At 47.1% G+C, this 23,431-nt stretch overlaps 2 protein-coding genes, 1 long non-coding RNA gene and 1 other non-coding gene across 4 annotated transcripts; 1 reads left to right on the forward strand and 3 right to left on the reverse strand.

Moving 5' to 3' along the window:
- Window positions 1-3,698: 3,698 nt before the first annotated feature.
- On the reverse strand, window positions 3,699-11,504 carry eif4a1.L (eukaryotic translation initiation factor 4A1 L homeolog). Its single transcript, NM_001091845.1, is given in 11 exon segments — window positions 3,699-4,059; window positions 4,292-4,371; window positions 4,456-4,545; window positions 4,759-4,896; window positions 5,234-5,377; window positions 5,781-5,890; window positions 6,445-6,613; window positions 6,813-6,952; window positions 8,705-8,837; window positions 8,928-8,976; window positions 11,333-11,504. Coding segments are annotated over 11 exon segments (1,221 nt in total). The 5' UTR covers window positions 11,356-11,504; the 3' UTR covers window positions 3,699-3,914.
- On the reverse strand, window positions 5,465-5,605 carry mgu6-77 (mgU6-77 small nuclear RNA). Its single transcript, NR_033275.1, is given in 1 exon segment — window positions 5,465-5,605. It is a non-coding gene; the product is annotated as a mgU6-77 small nuclear RNA (small nuclear RNA).
- A 516-nt stretch (window positions 11,505-12,020) lies between the features above and the next one.
- On the reverse strand, window positions 12,021-18,892 carry senp3.L (SUMO specific peptidase 33 L homeolog). Its single transcript, NM_001094908.1, is given in 11 exon segments — window positions 12,021-12,532; window positions 12,628-12,678; window positions 12,766-12,849; window positions 12,989-13,126; window positions 13,494-13,571; window positions 14,134-14,181; window positions 14,763-14,910; window positions 17,198-17,309; window positions 17,600-17,791; window positions 17,895-18,321; window positions 18,797-18,892. Coding segments are annotated over 10 exon segments (1,380 nt in total). The 5' UTR covers window positions 18,313-18,321; window positions 18,797-18,892; the 3' UTR covers window positions 12,021-12,421.
- Window positions 14,378-14,991, forward strand: LOC121401679. Its single transcript, XR_005966425.1, has 2 exons — window positions 14,378-14,435; window positions 14,514-14,991. It is a non-coding gene; the product is annotated as an uncharacterized LOC121401679 (long non-coding RNA).
- Window positions 18,893-23,431: the final 4,539 nt, after the last annotated feature.

A 23,431-nucleotide genomic window follows, 5' to 3' on the forward strand; every position in this document is an offset into this window, starting at 1 on the left:
AGGGATACTGTCATGGAAAAAAAATTGTTTCCAAAATGAATCAGTTAATAGTGCTGCTCCAGCAGAATTCTGCACTGAAATCCATTTCTCAAAAGAGCAAACAGATTTTTTTATATTCAATTTTGAAAATCTGACATGGGGCTAGACATTTTGTAAATTTCCCAGCTGCCCCAAGTCATGTGACTTGTGCCTGCACTTTAGGAGAGAAATGCTTTCTGGCAGGCTGCTGTTTTTCCTTCTCAATGTACCTGAATGTGTCTCAGTGGGACCTGGATTTTACTATTGAGTGTTGTTCTTAGATCTACCAGGCAGCTGTTATCTTGTGTTAGGGAGCTGCTATCTGGTTACCTTCCCATTGTTCTGTTACGCTGCTGGGAGGGGGGTGATATCAGTACAACTTGCAGTACAGCAGTAAAGAGTGGTTGAAGTTTATCAGAGCACAATGACCAGGGGCAGCTGGGAAATTGACAAAATGTCTAGCCCCATGTCAGATTTCAAAATTGAATATAAAAAAATCAGTTTGCTCTTTTGAGAAATGGATTTCAGTGCAGAATTCTGCTGGAGCAGCACTATTAACTGATTCATTTTGAAAAAAAATGTTTTTTTCCCATGAAAGGACACTTTTCTATCTCTATCTACTGATGTCTCTTGACCTTCCTTCCTTCTTCTTGTCTCCTAAACACCTCACCGAGCTTTGCAACAGAACTGGGGAACAGAGGTGGAGCCTTTATATCCTAAGGACAAGGCCAAGAGACCAATTCTTCTGTCCTGCCTCCAGAGGTGGACCTGGACATATCCCATACGTCTGCACTGACAGTTCAGCCTACTAGAAAAGGTTATACCGGTAAGTGAAAACTCCAATTTTTCTCACTGCCCCTCAGCCAGGTGAGAAAATGGGCAGTCTAAGCTTTTGCTGACGAAAACTGTAGAAGTTGTTGAAAGGTCCTGACCCAATATGGTACCACTAACAGCAGATGGAGCAGTGCAAGTCCAGGGCACCACTTTCCTTCATATATTGTGTTGGTCCGCTATGCCAGCTTGTGGTTAATCAGGGACCCCAAATGAAGGGGACCCAATCTTGTAGAATTAGCGCAGCCGCAGGAGATGTTAAGGACAAGTAATGCATGGGTTGGGCGGTGGGCACTTGTGCAGTAGACCAGAGTTAACAGTGCGGGTGACACTGACCCTCTCCATGGGTTGTGCTACAAAGAGAGGGAGGGGACTTGCCCCAATTCCCATTTTCGAGGGGCTAAATGCTGCATTTGTGCTAAACCCCAGCCAAAAAGGGGACATTGCACCTCATATTCTGCAAGTGCTGCATTTACTCAAGAAACAATGGCTATCTGCAGTTCTAGTTTTCTGCCACTAGCAGGCAGCATAACAGCACAGAGGAACAGCCCTGCAGTCAGACACAGCGTACGGCAGCCCAGTGTGGTCATTTCACTACGAGGCTTCTTTGCATGGGAGCAGCTACAGGGATTGCCCTGGGGACACAAGGCTGCAAATGATACCCTTTATACTCTTTTCTGGATTTCCATGGAGCATTCACTTCTGGCTTATCTCCACATCACTACGGTTGCAGGGCAAGTGCCGTCGGCTGGTTCCTTTGGGTCTATCCCATTAGTGAAAGTTCTGGGGATAATCATGGCAGGTAGAAATTCCATTTCTCATGGTACTGGAGTCAAAACAGCCACTGCCATTTCTACATGTCAACAGTCACATCAACTTCAGGAAGCAACATGGCAGCACCAACAGTACTGGTATATATGTTAATCGGATCTAAAAGGAATATTATCTTGGATGAGACGTATGTGAGACTGTTGAGTGACACTCAAACTTGCTTCCTCCATTGAGTGTCCTATGCAATGGGCCTAGCCCTGGGTGATGGTTCTGAAACTGACGCAAAGACCACTGAGGTGTCCATGGATGGAATGAGCAGCCAGGCCTTTGGCTCTAACTGGCTCATGGCTCAGACATTGCTCAGTGGGGACAAGGACTGGAGAGTTTTGGGGAAGAGAAATGGATGTAAAGCTTTGGAATGTTGGAAGAATAAGTCTCAGACCTCCCCAATATCTCACTAACCCAGGTCATTCCCTACCCCACCGCCCAATGTCTCTACACCAACCCAGATCATTCCCTGCCCCCCAATATCTTTTACAAACCCAGGTCATTCCCTACACCCCCAATGTCTCACTAACCCAGGTCATTCCCTACTTCCCCAGACCTGAGAACAAACAAGATGGGGGATTTTGGGATCTAGTAGTTTGGGCAGTGTTCTTTACAGTACATGGACTGAATACCTCCCTCTTTTTTGAAGCCCATGAAACTTGGATGTACGTCCCGTTTGCTGTATGGGCTGCAATAACCGGTCCCCCTCCAGGACTATTTCCCTTGGTTCCTGCCCTTCTCTATTCACATGGCCCTGCCTGTAACTTCACTCACTGACGGGCCTCTTCTCCTCTAACCCAATCTCTCGTCTCAAGAGCAACATGGAGAAAACTCACCTGCAGGTTTTCGGTCAGCCCGCACATCAGAAACGCACTCCCACCTCCAGGACTCTGCTGCCCCATCCCCTTAAGACTTTCCCTCCAGTCTTTGAAATAGTCACACTAAGCCCACCATTTCTTTCAAGCCTATAATCCCTTATGCTTCCCCACTCACTAACTACTGGTCTCCAGCCGCCACTATACACTCAACTATTCTAACCTACAGGTACTCTCCAACCACACTGCTCACACTCACTGTAGGTCTCACTTCCTCTTAGATTGTTGGTTCTTGTGAGCAGGCTCTTTCCCTACTGGCTCCACAACATGCCCAATGTACATCTATTCTGGAGACTCCATGTAGAATGGTTATGCCTGGTCATTTGTATCCGATAGCAGTACAAAATAAGCCAGGTGTATAGTCCCATAGTATTGACATGATGGATCACCTGTAAGTTGGGTCGTGGGTCAAACAGAGCTCAGTTACACAATGAGTAAATGTCTTGGTCAGTGACTTTCACCCAGGTGAAATTCCTCTTGCTCATCTGGGTTGGAGTGGACCTGGCTTTGTGACTAGTAGCCCTCCAGCAAGCCAGGGCAAAGAACATCGGCTCATGGTGGAAGACTCCAGACCTTCGGTCCAGAAGTCAACTGATGTGGCAGCTCAATGTGCATCGACGATAGATCCAAGATGATCTTTATGTCACCACTTTATTCCAGCCACCTCATTACCAAGTCTCACCCAGAGCCTGAACTCCCAAAACCCAAATATTAAAAAACCAATGGCACCAAGAAAGAACCATCAACAATTCCCCCACCATAAGAACATGAGAATTCTATAAAGTGGTCCTGCAAGGCCTGGGGCCATCAGAATCCTAAAATCCTTTCCCACCAAAAACAGCACTGACACAGGGTGGGGGAGAAAATGAGCTGCTCCTCAGGCAGAGGTTAATTGGGGAAAGGGGGTGAAACCTTAAGACAAGAGACAAAACTATGTTGCAAAAATTTTTATTTAATAAATACTATACAGAAAAAGCAAATAAAATGGTATTTAAATTTTGGGGAGTTTTGTAAAAAAAAAAAAAAGAAAAAAAAAAAAAAATCACATTGAGCTGCCAGATCTTAAAGGGATGAGCTGGGGACTTTGGTCCACTGATTTGGTGGGAAAAGTGCCGTTAGTGTTGACTTCAGAAGGAAAGAAACAACGAACGCGTATTACGGCCACAATATCTCAAAAGAACATTTATTGGAAAGCAAGAGAAGGTCACAGGGAGCGGAGGCCACGCCCAATCGTTACAGGGCTTTACGGTAAATGCTGTACAACCCCATTCAGCCGACGCCCCAAAGAAACCCGGGGCTCACTTTTTTTATTTTCATTTTATGCTTTTTTCTGTTTTTTTCCATTTTTTCCGCCCCCCTCCGGCGGGAGGTTTATATGAGGTCTGCCACGTTCATGGGCATCTCCTCGACTGTGGTGTTGTAGAAAGTCTCTATGTCTTTCAGTGTGCGCTTGTCATCTTCTGTCACCATGTTAATGGCGACTCCTTTCCTACCGAAACGGCCCCCTCGGCCAATCCTAGGGGAACAGGACAGGTTAGACACTCCGTTGGGATTCACCTCGACTAGGCGCTGCTGTTGGCAACGTGTCGGCCATGTTTAAGTTGCGGAACACCGTGAGGCAGCATTAACCGCGGTGGAGCATGGACACTTATTATACCAAGGGTCTACAATCCGATACCAGCACAGAGAACTGGCCAGAGAGGGAACCCGTGGCCTGACAAAACCTAAGCCCCACCCACTACACTTACCTGTGAATGTAGTTCTCTCTGTTGGTCGGCAAGTCATAGTTAATGACCAGTGAGACCTGTTGGACATCAATGCCTCGGGCCTGCGGAGAGAACAGAATGTGAGCAGGACCATCCCCCACAACCAGGCCCATTAAATCTTTCTAGGAAGCAGCCATTGGACTCACCAGCAAATCTGTGGTAATCAGAACACGACTGGATCCAGATCGGAACTCTCTCATAATGACGTCTCGCTCCTTCTGGTCCATGTCTCCGTGCTGAGGGAAAGAAGAACAAGGGGTGAGACAGCTCCTCAATAACCCAACGGGTCATGTCCCCACTGCATGAACCAGTCGTCAAGCACAGGGGGCTGCGCTGGGATGAACATGGACTTTTCCTCTGCCCCCGCCAGATATAAGAAGCCGAGTCACAAGACAGGTCCTTGCCCAGTGACGGGGGTTGCTAGGTGTGGTTGCTATGGTGGGACTCACCAGGGCAGAGACAGTGAAGTCCCTCGCATGCATCTTCTCCGTTAGCCAGTCCACCTTCCGGCGAGTGTTGATAAAGATAACGGCCTGTGTGATTGTCAGGGTCTCGTACAAGTCACAGAGTGTGTCCAGCTTCCACTCCTGCATTGGGAATGAAGACGGCATTTAGTATGGCAGCACCGGCAGGAGCCTACGTGTCCCCAAAGCATGAACCAGCAGTCAGGCACAGAGTCACTGCGCTGGGATGAATATGGGAGAGTTCCTCTAGCCCCGTCAGATATAAGAAGCAGAGTCACAGACAGACTAGTCCTTGCCCAGTGACGGGGACACATTACTGCCACATAGTAAAGCTTTGCAGTGTTCCCATTGGCTCTCCCATGTGACGGGGTCTCTGCACAATCCTATATTATTGCCCCGACTGGAGCAGAACAGAAGCCTGGACAGCCAGCAGCTACGCTCCACCCACAGGAACACTTACCTCTCGCTCAACATTAATGTAGAACTGCCTAATACCCTCCAGGGTGAGCTCTTCCTTTTTCACCAGGATTCGGATAGGGTCCCGCATGAACTTTTTGGTCACCTCCAGCACGTCGGCAGGCATGGTGGCTGAGAGCAGGACCACCTGAGAGGAGGAGGAGGAGGAGAGAAATGCGTTACTGTGCACAACTGCACCATTGAGCAGGAACAGGTAGTTACTTCAGTGCTGAGCAGTTTTCAGATAAACGGGTCTGATCATTTCCCAGAATCCTCTGCCCTAGCCAAACCCAAGCTGCAGGACGCAGACAGCGCAGAGCGAAGGCAGAGCGAGACGTGGAAGTCAGATGACACGCATGGGATTTCATCACTAACTGTTTACACGACTATTGTGAATGTGAGGGGCACAAAGTGTCGCTGGGGTATCTGAGCACAAGGGCGGGATCCAATAGAAACATGGGGAATATGCAGAGGGGAGTGTAAGGTGGGCACATGGTGGCCACACCCACAGGAAGGTCAGACCAATCAGGCTTAGTTTAGGGTCCACTTACCTGAGCGTTACTGCTGAGCTTCTGGAATATATCATAGATTTGATCCTTGAAACCTCTACTCAACATCTCGTCTGCTTCATCCAAAACAAACATCTTTATGTATTTAGGGGCTGCGGATAGAAAGACAAGTGCTGAACTGCTGCAGTGTGACCACATACTCCCTCACACGCTCCCCGTATCCCCTCTCAAATGCTGCACCCCACACCTAAGACGCTCCCCGTATCCCCTCTCACACGTCAGCACTAATAGCCCATGTGAGTGTGCATTCTGCCCCTAATCTGTAGAGTGCAGTTCCATTCACAGCTGGGTCAGAGACTCCCCCCTCTCGAGTGTCCCCACAGAATGAAGCAGAATATGGGGGTGCATTGCTTTACCCCCGGCAAACAAGCAGCAATGCCCAGTGAGAATGGAGCTTACCACTGATGCCCAGAAGATGAGGCCACGTCAGATTAGCTGTGCCACCCCCATGTTTGTATATTAAACCTGCCCACAACGTGTGGCCCATAGAGCTTACTATGCAAAGTGTCAGTCAGACCCATTAGTGACTATTTGCTATACAGACCCATTGATACAGACTATTGTCATGGACTCATGGCAAGCACCAATTAGAATGGTCTCTAATAACAACCTGTTCCAGCAGCCAATCAGCTGCCATGATACTCACACAGGTAGCGCCTGTTCAACATGTCAAACACTCTGCCCGGGGTGCCCACGACTATATGGGGAGCCTCCGACTGCAGCTTCTGTACTTCAGCCCTCACGTTGGTGCCCCCAATGCAGGCATGGCACCCGGCACCCATGTAATCTCCCAGGGCCATAACTACTTTCTGGATCTGAGGGAGGAGACGGATTCAGCTTAAAGCATGTGATTGGACAAGGGGAAAGTGTCACATGGGGGGGGTTGGTTAGACAGATCTCACAGCATAAGCTGATCACAGATACATAGAGGGTTTTAGACACAGGCCTGTATCCACAGGTGAATAAGAAGAACAAAACGGGTGCAGAATGATTTAGCGAGGGGGTGGCACTTACCTGCTGGGCCAGCTCACGGGTTGGGGCCAACACCAGGGCTTGTGTGGCTTTCATATCCAGCTCTATCTGCTGCAGAATGGAGATTGCAAACGTGGCTGTTTTCCCAGTTCCAGACTGAGCCTGAGCAATGACATCATAACCTAAAGGGGTGACATGACATCACTCAAGTCAATGAGGGAATAGCATTAAAGGGACAGTTCAACAAACATTGTCAAATACTAAAGCAAATCAAGTGTTTTCTTCAAGGCAAATCGATCGGATTCAATTTAGACTGTTCATTCACTGTGCTTCCGTCCATTGAAGACAATAACTTGTAGGAAAAGGAGTGATGAATTCAGTCAGACGCAGTGGGTTGCACACTTGACAAAGAGCACAGCTCGAAACATGTTGTGTTAAAATAAAAAACAGTTTTTGCAGCAACCCACTGCGTCTGACTGAATTCATCACTCCTTTTCCTACAAGTGCTTTCTTCATACTGCTCTTAAAGGGGTGTGCCCCTTCCCAATACTTGTTTATTTCTGGTGAACTGTCTGAAACCTATTGACTTTTTCCCCCAATGAATATTTTCTAGGTCTGAATTTTTCTAATATTGAAGTGTAGTGTCATGGTTCCCCTTGTGTGTTTGTGAAGCAGCTGAGAGGGGGGGGGTCAGTGACCCTGTAACTGATCCATGGTTTGTCCCAGCTGAGCGGAATTAAAGGCAGCTGTTAGACTTAATACAATAGTTGCACTTATATTCTCCATAGATCCTACTGAGAAATGGATCAACTAATGGATCACGGAGATGCCACTCACACACCAGAGACGGACATTAAACTTTCAACTTTGATTTTGGATAAAGCAGTAAAAATTAAATGTAACGGAAATGTGTATTTCTGGGGAACAATCTGAAAACTGAACTAAAAAAAGTGCTTGGAAGGCAAACAACCCTTTAAAGGAACAGTTCAGTATAAAAATAAAAAACTGTGCAAAAATAAAAAATGTATCTAATATAGTTAATTAGGCAAAAATGTAATGTATAAAGGCTGGAGTGAGTGGATGTGTAACATAATAGCCAGAACACTACTTCCTGCTTTTCAGCTCTCTAACTCTGAGTTAGTCAGTGACTATAAGGGGGGCCACATGGGACATAACTGTTCAGTGAGTTTGTAATTGATCCTCAGCATTCAGCTCAGATCCAAATTCCCCTAGCAACCATGCACTGATGTGAATAAGAGACTGGAATATGAATAGGAGAGGGCTGAATAGAAAGATGAGGAATAAAAAGTAGCAATAAATGTAAAGCCTTACAGAGTATTTGTTTTTTAGATGGGGTCAGTACAAAGCTGCAAAGAATTAGAAGAAAAAGTCAACTATAAATAATGAAAACCAATTGAAAAAGATGCTTAGAATTGGTCGTTCTATAACATAATAAAAATGACTTTAAAGGTGAGCCACCCCTTTAATGTTCCTGTCTCTGGCAGCTCAATGATTCAGGTGCAGATTCTGAACTGTTACTAGTCGGTACATTTAGGGGATCCATGGGGAATAGAAGTGCAACTATTGTATTAATTCTAACAGCAGGGACAAACACATGGACCAATTTACATCAGTTAAAGAGTCGGCGACCCCCCTCCCCTCAAAATTAAACTTTACACTTCAATATTAGAAAAATGGTCACAAATAGAAAGTTAATTAGAAAAAGTCTATTTCTAATCAATCTGAAGCCAACTGAATAAAGTGTTGGAAGGTGAACAAGCCCTTTAAGTCTGCTCACATTTCCCAGCAGCCCGTACTGAGCATGCTCCCCGAGTGTTCCTAACGTCTGTCCCATAGCAACTGTTACATACGGTACATTATGGAGACCTAGGACAGTATGAGGAGTAGACCGATGAGTAGGAGGCAGTACTTACCCTTGATACAAGGCATAATAGCTCGCTGCTGGATGGCAGAGGGTTTCTCAAAGCCATAGGCATATATACCCCTGAGCAGGGACTCTGATAGGCTCATATCATCAAAACTATCTACAATTTCATTCCAATTGCTCTGCAGAGAGAAGGGAAGAGTTAATCCCAGGCACGGTCACACACACACACACCAGTATATTTATATATAGAGTCACATTAGATACATTACCTCAATGACACCATCAGGCTCCATGCCTTCAGGTCCATTGTCTCTGGGTCTAGAAATAAACGAGAGGAAAAGTCACACTAAGTTACTGTATAGGGTTAAATGAATAGAAAGGATCAGTGCTGTACAGTCACCAGGCTGAGTGGGAAATGGTGTATAATCCCAGTGCTAAACCAGTATATCCACACGGGGCTCACAGGGGCCAGTAGCTCCCCACTATAGCAGCCCCCATAAGCACAGCAGCAGCAGGGCCTTATAGCAAGTCTATTAACCCTTTATCTGCCACAGCACACGCTACTGACAGGACAGCAACAGTGATGTGGGCTCTATATAAAGCAGAGGCAAGTAATAAGTGGACTAGGCCTGGCAGGGGTTAATGTCAGGGCCACAGATAATGGCCGGTGAGTAATAGAACAAAGATGGAGTCACCATTAGATACACACGTATGTTGGGGCCACACGTCACGGTGCAGCCAATAAAGCGGAGGGTACAAGGGCTAGAGAGACATTGGGGGGCAGCTATAAGGAGGGCTTGGGACATATTGCGACTCAACACAAAGACTCCTTCTACAACATGGGCAGATGCAGCAGTGCGCAGCACTTAGTCACACGCTCCCCATCAGCACTTACATGCGCTCAAGCCCCTCCCACTGGTGACTAGAGGGGTGTCACAGCAGGACAACATTATAGAAGAATCCTGTACACTGACCCACAAGGCTTGCACTCTACCTACAAATACACCAGTTAGGTCAGTTCTCTTGTGCCGCTAAGCATGCTGGGAATTGTAGTTTAGCAGCCAAGCACAAACTCATTAGTCTATAACCTCAGCCAACAGAGCTACTGGGAGTGGAACTGCCCCAACTTGTAACCATCACAGGGGGGGGCCCCTGCAGCAGAGCAATGGAACGGCCCACTCATTGGGCAGCAGATGGGGAGCCAAGGAATGAACGTGTCAGGCTGGAACTGCTGAGAATATTAATTAACAGGCAATTAATCTCAGGTGACTCAGGAGCAGTCAGTACTAAATGGGTCACATGACGTGAGTCACACGCATTACATACAATCTGACCAAGCGCAACACTGCAGTTAAAGGGCCACTAGCATCGGATACACAAGCACAATATACGGCCATAGAGTCCTCTTCACTCTGTATGAGCTGAGTGGGGGTCCCAGCACTACTGTACAAGCAGCACATTGACTCATGTAATGGGGGCGCACACATCTGAGGGTGAAGCAGCTTTATGGCCCAATAACAAGGGGAAATCAACTTGGGCTTTGAATTGAGAGGCCAATTGTATAACAGCCTTGTACCCAAACTCATAGCGGCACATAGAATAGTGCCAGGCTTGTTTCCATAGCAACAACCCATAGAACTAGCACTCTGACATTAGCTGGGGGCTCAGATACCAAGGGGTTAATACCCACATACTAAAGGGCTATTGATTGTAAGCTCTTGCGAGTATGGTCCCTAATCCTATTCTTATGTACTGGGGCTACATCAATAAGTGCTGATGTGATACAATATGAACTGGGGGTGGGTTTATTGCCACTGCTGGGGATAGAGTGTAAGCTCTTGGGTGGAGTTATATAAATAAATGTTATACAATATAGAGTGGGTTTATTGCCACTGCTGGGGATAGAGTGCAAGCTCTTGGGTGGAACTATACAAATAAATTATACAATAGAGTGGGGTGGGTTTGCCACTGCTGGGGATAGAGTGCAAGCTCTTGGGTGGAGTTATATAAATAAATGTTATACAATATAGAGTGCAAGTATAAATAAAGGGTTGAGTTATACGATAGAGTCGATGCCCCACACAGCTGGGACTATACAGGGGCTCACACATGGGAGGAATGTACGTGTCACACGTGACCGCCAATAAGGAGGGACAAGTCCAGTTCTATCCCCGGATCAGGAGAGAGGAACCCCGGATAATGGACTCAGGGTCGGATGGAGCCGCAGGAGTCGACACAAGGGGGCGCAGAGACGCCTCATTCCTTCCCCGTGACCCCCATCCCCCAGCCACGTGCAGAGCCGGAAACCGCCGCCATCTTAGCAAAGACTCCTCCCCTCCGCCGCCATCTTGTCCTCACCCCCCCCGCAACATACAAGAGCTCCAGGGCCGCCATGACACCTCCCACGTGGGTGGGGAGAAGGGAAGAGCCGGAGGGCCGACGGGGCCCCGTGTACAGGAAAGAAAGGGCCCTTGGGACGCTCGGAAAAGCTTCTGGTAACGAGACTAACACAAGACAGGCGGAGAGGAGGCGGTTGGGCCGTGAAGAAATAACGGACACGTCCTGTGACAAGTGTCGGACACACGCGCTCCCTGGTGTAAGCGGGACCCTCACACTCCCTCACTTAGTGGTCGTATTAAAGCCCGAGGCCTCGCGGCCGCTCCCTCTCACTCACCGACTTTCGTAGCTCGCAGACATTCTTCAGTGCGGAAGCTTTTAACCAGCCGGTGAACCGTCCCTTATATAGCCTCTTGCTGGCTCCGCCTCATTCGCTACTGATTGGCTAACGCAGTGGGGCTCAGGGGACGTTCTTTGAGCAGGTAGGGAGGCCTCGGAGTCGATTGGCTGCCACAACTGCTATGCAATAACGGGGTGGGCCTTACAGGCCTGTCTGACCGGCTCGGATCCTGATTGGCAGATCGGGGAAGAGAAGGACAGCCCCCAACGACTGCAAGCTCTCCCCTTGTCATGCAGAGATCTCCAGTAGCGCCTACCATTGGACTATTAACCTCACGTGATGCCCCGTCCCGCCAAGCTCTGCTTACGCTCATTGGTCAGATCTGTCATTAAAACTACTTTACGCCAGCCATTGGCTATAAGCGATTCGCGTCACTTCCGCTCTAATGTGACAGCATTCCTTTGCCCTTTTTTTTAATAAAATGTATTGTGTAAGATTCAGTAAGCGCCATTTCCTGTCAGTAACTCTCAGTGTCCCTCGTTGTACCTGTGTGTGACCGTGTCACGTCTTATACTCGCGGTCTCACACGGAATTCATCGCCCTCACAAGCTGCTACTGTACAACCGATAGGAACAACAGCCGCCATTACACGACTCCCACAGCCAACGCAATAACCCCACACACATTACTAGACAACTTTTTATTCAGCTGGTTTTTTACATTTTATTTTTTGACCAAGAAAAAACTACAAATTTGTCCCAGAAAACATTTAAATAAGAAATGAACAGTGTAAAAAAAAAATGTATGCAAAGAATTAAGTGTTTTGGGGGGGGGGGAATATTGTGTGAGGGACACGAAGGACGAGGAAAGACGATCCACCAGCAAAAAGGGCGGCGGGGCAGAGACCCCCCTGGAATTGATCCACAGAATCCTTCAATGTACAGGTGGGCGAGGCACCCACGGGGGTAAACAGGTAGTACAGTCCTCCAGTAAGGGGACAAAGACGAGGCTCGGCGCAGCAAGTACAAAGGCTCAGCAGAGTCCCCTACAATAATGTAAATGTCCCACGTCAGAAGACACGTGGCCTCACACCGCCAGCTTGCAGTGGCACAGCTCCTTGTAGATCTGCCGCCGCAGCTTGGGCATGTCCTGCTGCCCGAACGTAAACGGGAGTCCGAGGGCGAGGAACTTACAGTACTGGCACGGGGGAAGCAAATGAAAGACAAGAAATTAGTCACAACAGACTGTGGCCACTTGCACAACCCTACAAGAAGCCACGTCAGCCATCTTACCTGCAATACGAATGCCCCACAGTCGCTATCATTGTTCTGTCTCGCAACATTCTGTAAGAACACGAAATGCAGGCGCAGTGAGTCAGCCATGTTGCCTACAGGAAACCCCCAGCCAGTATGAAGCCCCTCGGCACTCACCATCTTGAACAATCCTGTCCAGCCGCTGACGTATTCAGGCCGGTCCTTCTTAACTGCCTCAGCCTGGAGGTATTTGGCTATGTGCTGCAAACCATACAACTGCTCATCAGGGAAGCACTCGGGACCAACCCCAAAATGTACTAATGACAACCACATGTTTATGGGCTATACCCCCCTAGGCCCAAATTCAAGTAATGGAACTTACAATTTTAGGTGGGCTTACCTTTGGACAGCGTCTGTTGAGAGTGCGTTGGGAATCAAAGTAAGTGATGGTCCGGTTCGGTACATCAACACAGACAAGAGACCAGTGGACCTCGAGATGTATGGGGATAAGGAGCAACTGTTTGTTAAAGATATCCACCTAGGGAACGGAGCAGCACATGTGGAGTGTAAGTTCAGGGACTAGGGCTGAAACCAATCATGTCACTGAAAATGACCCAGTGTTTGCTTCTACTGGACCCCATTATGTGATTTGGTGTAGATGGGTCACTGAAAGGAGACAGCTATGGAATGAAAGCAAAGGATCCAGGGGGCAGAAAGAGAAAGGATGCCAGAGAGAAAGGATGCCAGGGAGTTGGGGCAAGAGAGAAAGGATGCCAGGGAGTTGGGGCAAGAGATAGTTGGAAGAAGCCATCAACAGAATAGAAGAGGAGAAAGCAAATTGCAGAGAGGCTGAGATTTAAAGGGCCAGTGCACTCAGTAATGGAAAACAATGGGGAACTGCTCACGTTTTTCGTCCACCTCTTAACCCCTTCATAGCCTTTCGTTCGCAGTTTATCGTAAAAGAAACTGTTGAAGAAATGAACCTGAAAAAGAATTGGGGGTAAAAGACTGTCAGTGTATGGGGCGGAGGAGGGGTGCATGTGCCCCAGCTGGAAAAGGGCAGAATAAGAAGAGACGGGCCCTTTTCAGGATCCCCCAGCTGTAGCACTAGGGTGCGCTTCAGTCAAATAACTGATAAACCGATAAGATTGCAGAAGGTGAATCGACTCACCCTGCTTGCCCATCCCCTAACCCGGATGCAGCCAATGGAATCTTGGCTGCAGATTATAGATGGCGCAATGAAAGGGGCGAGGCTTCAATATCACCCGTTTGGGGGAACAGTTTAAAGGGGTTGTATTGGAAGGTGAAATCCATCCAATGAGCAGCAATGTCCCGTGCATGAACAATGGCTCCCCTATCTGAGCAGAGGGGCGGGGCCTCCTCTTGTGACATTGCTAGCGCACCCAGTCACATGGCTTCCAAGCAGTACCCACACAGGAAGGATGAATATGCCCCTCGCCTGCTGGGTGCACAGGCAGCACAGAATTCTCTCTATCCAATCAGACTTCAGGACAAAAGCAATAGGTGGGGAACTGGGGACATTACCTTGTCTGGCACGGCATCCATAACTAAATCTCCATACATGTTCATTACCTGCAAGAGAGTTCAGCCTATGATTAAGTGTTTGTAACATGAAACGCGTAAGGCAGAGGACACAATACATCTTTTCTACTTGATTTCTACACTTTGATGGAAGATTGCCTTTATTTGAGTGTCTGCCTCCGATTTTTTTACGGTTGTCTGCTCCCCAAGCCGAGGGCTCAGGGCTTCTACCCCTCTGCCCTAACTCCTCCCACACTCCCAGCTGTTTTTCTACCCCTCTGCCCTGACTCCTCCCACTCTCCCAGGTGTGTTTCTACCCCTCTGCCCTGACTCCTCCCACCTGTGTTTCTACCCCTCTGCCCTGACTCCTCCCACTCTCCCAGCTGTGTTTCTACCCCTCTGCCCTGACTCATCCCACTCTCCCGACTGTGCTTCTACTCCTCTGCCCTGACTCCTCCCACTCTCCCAGCTGTGTTTCTACCCCTCTGCCCTGACTCCTCCCACTCTCCTGGCTATGCTTCTCCTCTGCCCTGACTCCTCCCACTCCCCAGCTGTGTTTCTACCCCTCTGCCCTGACTCCTCCCACTCAGCTGTGTTATTGCCCCCATTGCCTGTATGGAGCGCTGCTGTACCTGGTCATTGAGCCAGTTCTGGCCATAGAGAGTGCCCAGGTCGTCCATACTTAACACATGGCGCTTGTAGGTTACACGGAATCCCCGTAACATTGCGTTTCCAGGATGCCGCTGGTACGACTGGATCACATGTTGCACCACAGTCCTCCTACAGACCAACACTGCGTTAGAGCCCCATGTTATACAGTGTAATGCCCTCCCCCCGGAGCAGAGTGGAGGGGTCGGAAGACAGACAGAAGTGTATGAACAGGTGAAACAAAACTATGGGGCCTAGTGATGATGCCGTGTAAAACATCACGTGTGAGGCATGTCAGGGCTGTTGTACAATACACACCAATATTTTCAATATAATTAAAAAATGTGTACCGTTTTTATAAGAAACCTGACTGTATGCAGTGAAATTCTCCCTTCATTTACTGCTGTGGATAGGAATTGTCAGACGGTCCCTAACTGCTCTGCAGGGAAACAATCATACTTATGAACAGCAGGGGGAGCCCCCGCCTTACTTCCCAGCCACGCAGAACTCAAGCAGCTTTGTTTGTTTCCCTGTAGAGCAGTCGGTGAAATTTGTATTGGATTTTAGTTTTGCCTTTACATCCCCTTTACTGTTTCCAGCTCCAGCTGCAGGGACAAAGATCATGGAGCCAGATTTAAACAGACAAACTGGGATTCTATTTGGAGGATTATTTTGCTGCAGCCACTGGTTCTGCAGAGTTGGAGAAAGTTTGTATTAAACAATACAAAAACTATAAAATCCACATTAGATTACATGACAACACAGGACCCAGTGCAGTCTGTATATTCTGATTATTAATCAGTCTTGTTGTATCGGCTTCTGGCAGATATTATTTGACTTGTGCTGTTTTGATCATTTATGACGATCCCTAAGCAGCCCAGATCACACTGAGCATGTGCACAGTCTTGGTCTTGCAAAGATGTATAACAAAGTTACAAGATGGTGACCCCCTGTGGCCAAATTGAAAGTATAAATCATTTGTTTGATTAGACTTGTGGTGCAGTAAGTTCCTGTTTATGTTTCGTATACAAAATACAGCATTTCTAGCCTTATTCTATTTTACACTTTACTTCCCCTTTAAGAAGGGATTTATGATGTTACACAAATTCAACAAGAACATTTCCTTCCAGAAACGACAAAACCATTTCTCAATAGCACCCTTACTCCTTTCAACTCGAATACTCCTTGTCCTAGTGAATCATATAGCACTTAATGAATAATATCAAATATATATTCCAGGGTTACATATGAACACTTCACTATACAACTCCAGTGACAAGTGAAAGTACCACGGTAAAACAGTGTAAGGATGGAAGGAGGGAGATTAGCATTACTTAAATAGATACTGACATGGGAATAATGTTTTTTTTTCCAGTTAATAGTGCTGCTCCAGCAGAATTCTGCTCTGAAATCCGTTTCTCAAAAGAACAAACAGATTGTTTTATATTTAATTTTGAAATCTGACATGGGGCTAGACATATTGTCAATTTCCCAGCTGCCTCAGTCATGTGACTTGTGCTCTGATAAACTTCAGTCACTCTTTACTGCTGTACTGTTGGAGTGATATCACCCCCTCCCTTTCCCCCCCAGCAGCCAAACAACAGAACAATGGGAAGGTAACCAGATAGCAGCTCCCTAACACAACAGCTGCCTGGTAGTAAAATCCAGGTCCCACTGAGACACATTCAGTTACATTGAGTAGGAGAAACAACAGGCTGCCAGAAAGCAGTTCCATCCCAAAGTGCTGGCTCTTTCTGAAATCACATGACCAGGCAAAATGAGCTGAGATGCACCTACACAAACGAATATGTTGATTTGCTATGTTGGTAAAGCAAGCAGTATTGGAATTCCATGATCATCTGCCAGATTCACCCCTAAAACATTTCCAACTATCTCAACAGCCGTTCCCTCTGTACATAATGGGGCAGGATCTTCTTCTAAAGTCAATTACCATTTCATTGGTCTTTTCCACGATTAAAACGAGGTTGTTGTTGTTCTGACACCAATTTAGCAATTCCTTAACCTCCTTCCCATATACAGTATGATCATTATTACTAATGAGAACTTCTTCTTTCTCCAAAAATCTGACCTAAAATGTTTTTCATAATCAGCCAATGAAACAGTCACACACACACTCCACTTGATTATTTGTTTACAAGTGACATGAGGGCTCCCAGACTCCCCTGCTACACTCCTGTGGCCATACCCGTGGCTACCCATGGCAGCAGCTCTTGCAGTGGCTTTGCTTCCCCTTTATCCTTATGCCAGTTGGGATTGAATGGCAGCTGCCAGGGGTCATATCATAGATGCAATAGATGGGGTGCTGCCCCATAGAGACTGGCACAGGGTTTGTATGTTGGACTCGCCCCATGAATAGATCAGCCCCCCAATACCCAGAGGCCCCTCTCATGCCCCATACCTGGCGGGGGTAGTAAAGGGCTCCTGGAACACGTCCTCCAGCTTCTCCAAAACCTCTTCTGTCCCGAGGGGTATGAGGCTGCCGTACGTCTGCAGGAACTGGTCCAGGATACCTGGGGGGACAGACACGCTCAGCCGTGACATTCTCAGCACCCCGTCCCTATTCACTGGGCGCAAGGGGTGCAACAGCAAATTGGGGGAGGGACACAGTTGTCATATTGTTCCCCTCTTTCTCTCCATGTTGCTACTGTGACAATTAACCATTTCATATACCTGTACGTTTGCCCAAAATTGGACAGAACGCCGGGTCAGGTGACAGGAAACATGGCCGCCAGCTTAACCCTGCAACTGCCAGCGAGAGCTTTTAGGACATTGACACATCGCAGGCCAAACGCTCACTCACTTTGCACACAGGTCACGTGCTCCTGAGTCAGGGTGACAATGGGTGGAGCCTCCTTCTCTGGGGGTGGGGTCAGTTCTTCCTGGGGATGGGGCCCATTGATGGCCGGAGTCTCCTGGTTCCCGATGCTGCACACATTTGTGATGAGGATGGGGTCGGACTCTGAGAATCCATTTGGCAGTCCGTGGGGGGAATCTGAGCAGAGAGGGGCAAGTTAGAGGGGCTGGTAGGGAAAGAGTTAACAAGCAAAGGAAAGTGGGTTGTGCCCAGGCACAGGATAAAGGGTTATGAATCTCACCTGTCTCTCCGTCTGCAACGTGATTGGCCACTGAAGCAACTTCTTCAGCTCCCAGGCCATGTGATTTGTCCAGCTCCACCCCCACGGAACAGCCGCCACCTTCCCGCACTTTCCTCCATAATCTTCTCCTCCTCCCGCCGAGGCCTCCCCACAGTTTCCACTGCAAAGGCAACATGGCGGAGCGCTTGTACAGACCCCAGTATAGATAGCGCAGGTTGCGTAACCTCTGCCTCCGACCCCTGCGCTGCTGCCTGGGAGGGGGGGTGCATGCTCTCCTGAGGCCTTCCTCCTCCTCCTCCTCCTCCTCTTCATCCCAAATCTCATCCCCTCCTGTATAAAACAGTTTCTCATTCTTGCCTCTTGCCAGGCAGTGGGGGGAGAAAGGCGGCAGGTGGCGCTGGACTGGGGTGTGCCTCATCGCGGGGATCTGAGGGAGAGACGGACATATGAGGGGTACACTCACACCTAGCAACTCCTCATGTACCCCCACACCTCTCAGCCAATGGCATCAGGATCACAACACACGGAGGATCATGGGACAGAGGGAATGAGGGACACAGAGAGGATCATGGGACACAGCGAGGATTATGGGACAGAGAGAATGAGGGACACAGAGAGGATCATGGGACAGAGGATCATGGGACACAGGGAATTAAGGACACAGAAAGATCATGAGGTACAGGGAATGAGGAACACAGAGAGGATCATGGGACAGAGGGACAAAGAGAGGATCATGGGACAGAGGGACACAGAGAGGATCATGGGACAGAGGGGCTTATGGGATATAGAGACTCATGAAATACAGGTAATGGGGGAGGGGTAGATACAATGAGGGACACAGGGAGGTTTAGCAGGGGACACTCTCTCTCTATGAGGGGCCCAGAGCAATACAAAGCCCGCACATGTCCGGATAACAGCCGTAGTGTCTCCCGTGCCCTCTCATCCCCTTCCCGGGCTCCAGAACTCGCGCTTCTCTATTTCGAGCGTCTGCAGGGCTGTCGTCGCGGGTGGGTGACGTCACGGGCTGCGCGCTGACGGGGATCGGACTGAGTGGGGAAGGGGCCAAAGACCGGATTGCTCTGGTAAGACCTCCTCCAAACCGGAAGCACCGCCATGTTGGGACTCTCCTGCACCCTTCAAACAACGGGCGACGCCATCTTTTCACTCTGGAAGGAACCGCTACGCCATATTGATACCCCGGAAGCCGGCCATCTTAGTACTCCCATCTGATGGCTTCTTTGGCCGTATATCCGCCAAGTGTCCTCCTCCCACACAGACACCAGGCCGCCATCTTAATATCCCAGACTACTGGCCGCCATGCTGCGGGTTTTTTTTATAAATTTGTTTTTATTGAGATTAAATTTCACAAACACATAACATAGAAAAAAAAATAAAAGGAGCATTCATGAGAATTGCAGAAAAGTAACATTGTATACAGTTGTGTCAGTTATAAGAACATGAAGTGATATTAGTATTAGTGTGATATATATATATATATAAATGAGATACAGTCATGTGACTTTGCTTCTACAAGAAAACACTTATTAGCCAGTTAGTTGTGGAATAATGGGGGGGGAGGGGCGGGACAGGTAGAGGGGGCGGTTCTACAGATCATGTATATGAGTCTTGGGGACCAAATCTTATACATATAAGTCATTGGATAAAGTGCTATTGAATTGTTAAAGGGATACTGTCATGGGAAATGTTTTTTTCAAAATGAATCAGTTAATAGTGCTGCTCCAGCAGAATTCTGCACTGAAATCCATTTCTCAAAAGAGCAAACAGATTTTTTTATATTCAATTTTGAAATCTGACATGGGGCTAGACATTTTGTCAATTTCCCAGCTGCCCCAAGTCATGTGACTTGTGCCTGCACTTTAGGAGAGAAATACTTTCTGACAGGCTGCTGTTTCTCCTACTCAATGTAACTGAATGTGTCTCAGTGGGACCTGGATTTTACTATTGAGTGTTGTTCTTAGATCTACCAGGCAGCTGTTATCTTGTGTTAGGGAGCTGCTATCTGGTTACCTTCCCATTGATCTGTTGTTAGACTGCTGGGGGTGATATCACTCCAACTTGCAGTACAGCAGTAAAGAGAGACTGAAGTTTATCAGAGCACAAGTCACATGACTGGGGGCAGCTGGGAAATTGACAATATGTCTAGTCCCATGTCAGATTTCAAAATTAAATATAAAAAAATCTGTTTGCTCTTTTGAGAAACGGATTTCAGTGCAGAATTCTGCTGGAGTAGCACTATTAACTGATTCATTTTGAAAAAAAAATTTTTTTTCCCATGACAGTATCCCTTTAACCCTTTCTATCCACTGCTTCTTTTTCCACTTGAGACCAATTAACCCTTTTGCTTGGATGAATCAGAAATGGAGCAAAGTCCTCTCTGCCAATGTGGGACAGTTTCCTCTACTTGATTCAGAGGAAGAGTCCCAGGGTCTAGGGGAATTATAAGAGCCAATAATTCACTAATCTCTTCTCATATTTTCTTCCAAGACGTGTGTATGAGTGACCAGTGCCAGAGCTTATGAATAGAGTTTGTGGGGAGCCTTTGTATTTGGGGTAGACATCGGGGCTTTGTGGGATTAATCATATGTAACTATGAGCTGTTACATGTAGGTATCTGAATTGGATCATCTTATGTTTCACACTTATCTGTATTGCCATGTGACCCTCTAGGACGTCTTCCCACATTCCTGGGTAAGATGAGGGGCATCCCTTGACCATTTACTATACAGCTTCTGCAGGACTGGTTTATGGGGTTTGTTTAGCAGGGAGTAGAAATGTGACTTACAAACAGCAGGTTCACTTGCCAGTGCCACCAGTCACCTACGTGTAGTGTCTATTTGTAGTCTTCCCATTTGGGATCTAGAGGCATGGCGTACTTCTAAGTATCTCAAATACTTTTTGTTAGGCAGTAAAAATGTATCTTTTAGGGCATTGAAGGATAGTATATCACCTTGTTCAGTTATTTGAGCTAAATATTTTATCTTGTAATTGGACCTCTGGGATATTCCAAAGTTGGGGTATTTGAGGGTTATACCATAAGGGCAGACATCCTGAATATTCATTATCTTTCTAAGGGAAGTATTGCATTGCAATCTTCCATATTTGTGTTCTATTTTTCATAAGGGGGGTCGTGTTGATAAGACCTCGGTACAATGAATTCTTTAGGGCCTCGTAGGAGCCCACTAGTTGCGCTTTAACTGTGGTAGCAGCATTCTGTGTGTTAGGGGCATCCCACCACCATACATTTACCAGTATAGTTGCAATGTAGTAAAGAAATAGATTTGGGGCAGCGTTGTTAGGGCTGTCCTGGGGGATGAAGCTGCCCAGTAGAATGTGTTTATCAGTGACTTAAGTTTCTGAAAGAAGCCCATGGGTATTGAGATTAATAATAAATATGTAAATTTAGGGAGTAGTATCATTTTAAAGAGATTAATCCGGCCTAGTAGTGTTAGTGGGAGATTGTTCCAAGATTTAATTTTGCTTTCAAACAATGATAACAAAGGTTGTAGTTTGAGGTCCATACATTTTCCAAGATCCTTGTGGATCTGTACTCCCAAGTGTTTAAATGTAGTGGAGCATTGCAGGGGGCTCTGTATCTGCTCTGTTCCAGCTGAAAGGTGTCAATGGGGAAAATGACTGACTTGTTCCAATTAGTCGTTAATCCAGAATAATTTGTGTGACTGTTAATCACTGATAGGGCTGCATTAAGGGCCTCCTAGGGGTTCTCCAAGAAAAGGATAGTGTTGTCTGCGTACATCGCCACTGTCTCAGTAAGAGGTCTTATTTGCAACCCTTTAACCTCTATTGATTGTTTTATCAGGGATGCCAAGGGTTCCATTGCAATAGCAAACAATAGGGGCGATAGAGGGCAGCCCTGCCTGGTCCCCCTGAAAAGTGAGAATGGAGTAGAGACATTTTGGTTCGTCCTTATTCTAGCTTGTGGGTTCTTATAGATGGCCTTCACCCAGTTTCTGAAATTTGGCCCAATACCCATTAGATTCCATAATAGCCCATAGATACCTCCATTCGACAGAATCGAAGGCCTTCTCATTGTCTAATGCCACAATGACCCTGTGCCCTGAGTTGTTGTGAGGAGCAACTATATTAGTGAACAGCCGACAAATGTTAATGTCTGTCATCATTATAAAGCCAGTTTGATCTGGGGAAATCAACTTAGTGATATTCTGGTTAAGTCTGTGGCAAGTATTTTTGGCAGAATTTTTGCATCCACATTGATCAAAGATATAGGCCTATAAGATGCGCATTTGAGCGGATCCTTTCCTGGTGTCACGAACGCCGCCCGGAGCAGTTCCAGGAGCTCCGGGCGGCGCGTCTATCTCTTCCGGCGTCGCTCCCAAAATGGGAGATTGTTCCAAGCTTTCATTTTGCTTTCAAACAATGATAACAAAGGTTGTAGTTTGAGGTCCATACATTTTCCAAGATCCTTGTGGATCTGTACTCCCAAGTGTTTAAATGTAGTGGAGCATTGCAGGGGGCTCTGTATCTGCTCTGTTCCAGCTGAAAGGTGTCAATGGGGAAAATGACTGACTTGTTCCAATTAGTCGTTAATCCAGAATAATTTGTGTGACTGTTAATCACTGATAGGGCTGCATTAAGGGCCTCCTAGGGGTTCTCCAAGAAAAGGATAGTGTTCTCTGCGTACATCGCCACTGTCTCAGTAAGAGGTCTTATTTGCAGCCCTTTAACCTCTATTGATTGTTTTATCAGGGATGCCAAGGGTTCCATTGCAATAGCAAACAATAGGGGTGATAGAGGGCAGCCCTGCCTGGTCCCCCTGAAAAGTGAGAATGGAGTAGAGACATTTTGGTTCGTCCTAATTGTAGCTTGTGGGTTCTTATAGATGGCCTTCACCCAGTTTCTGAAATTTGGCCCAGTACCCATAGATTCCATAATAGCCCATAGATACCTCCATTCGACAGAATCGAAGGCCTTCTCATTGTCTAATGCCACAATGACCCTGTGCCCTGAGTTGTTGTGAGGTGCAACTATATTAGTGAACAGCCGACAAATGTTAATGTCTGTCATCATTATAAAGCCAGTTTGATCTGGGGAAATCAACTTAGTGATATTCTGGTTAAGTCTGTGGCAAGTATTTTTGGCAGAATTTTTGCATCCACATTGATCAAAGATATAGGCCTATAAGATGCGCATTTGAGCGGATCCTTTCCTGGTGTCACGAACACCGCCCGGAGCAGTTCCAGGAGCTCCGGGCGGCGCGTCTATCTCTTCCGGCGTCGCTCCCAAAATGGGAGATTGTTCCAAGCTTTCATTTTGCTTTCAAACAATGATAACAAAGGTTGTAGTTTGAGGTCCATACATTTTCCAAGATTCTTGTGGATCTGTACTCCCAAGTGTTTAAATGTAGTGGAGCATTGCAGGGGGCTCTGTATCTGCTCTGTTCCAGCTGAAAGGTGTCAATGGGGAAAATGACTGACTTGTTCCAATTAGTCGTTAATCCAGAATAATTTGTGTGACTGTTAATCACTGATAGGGCTGCA

This window comes from Xenopus laevis, chromosome 3L (genome assembly GCF_017654675.1).
Source record: "Xenopus laevis strain J_2021 chromosome 3L, Xenopus_laevis_v10.1, whole genome shotgun sequence".
Lineage (NCBI taxonomy): Eukaryota > Metazoa > Chordata > Amphibia > Anura > Pipidae > Xenopus > Xenopus laevis.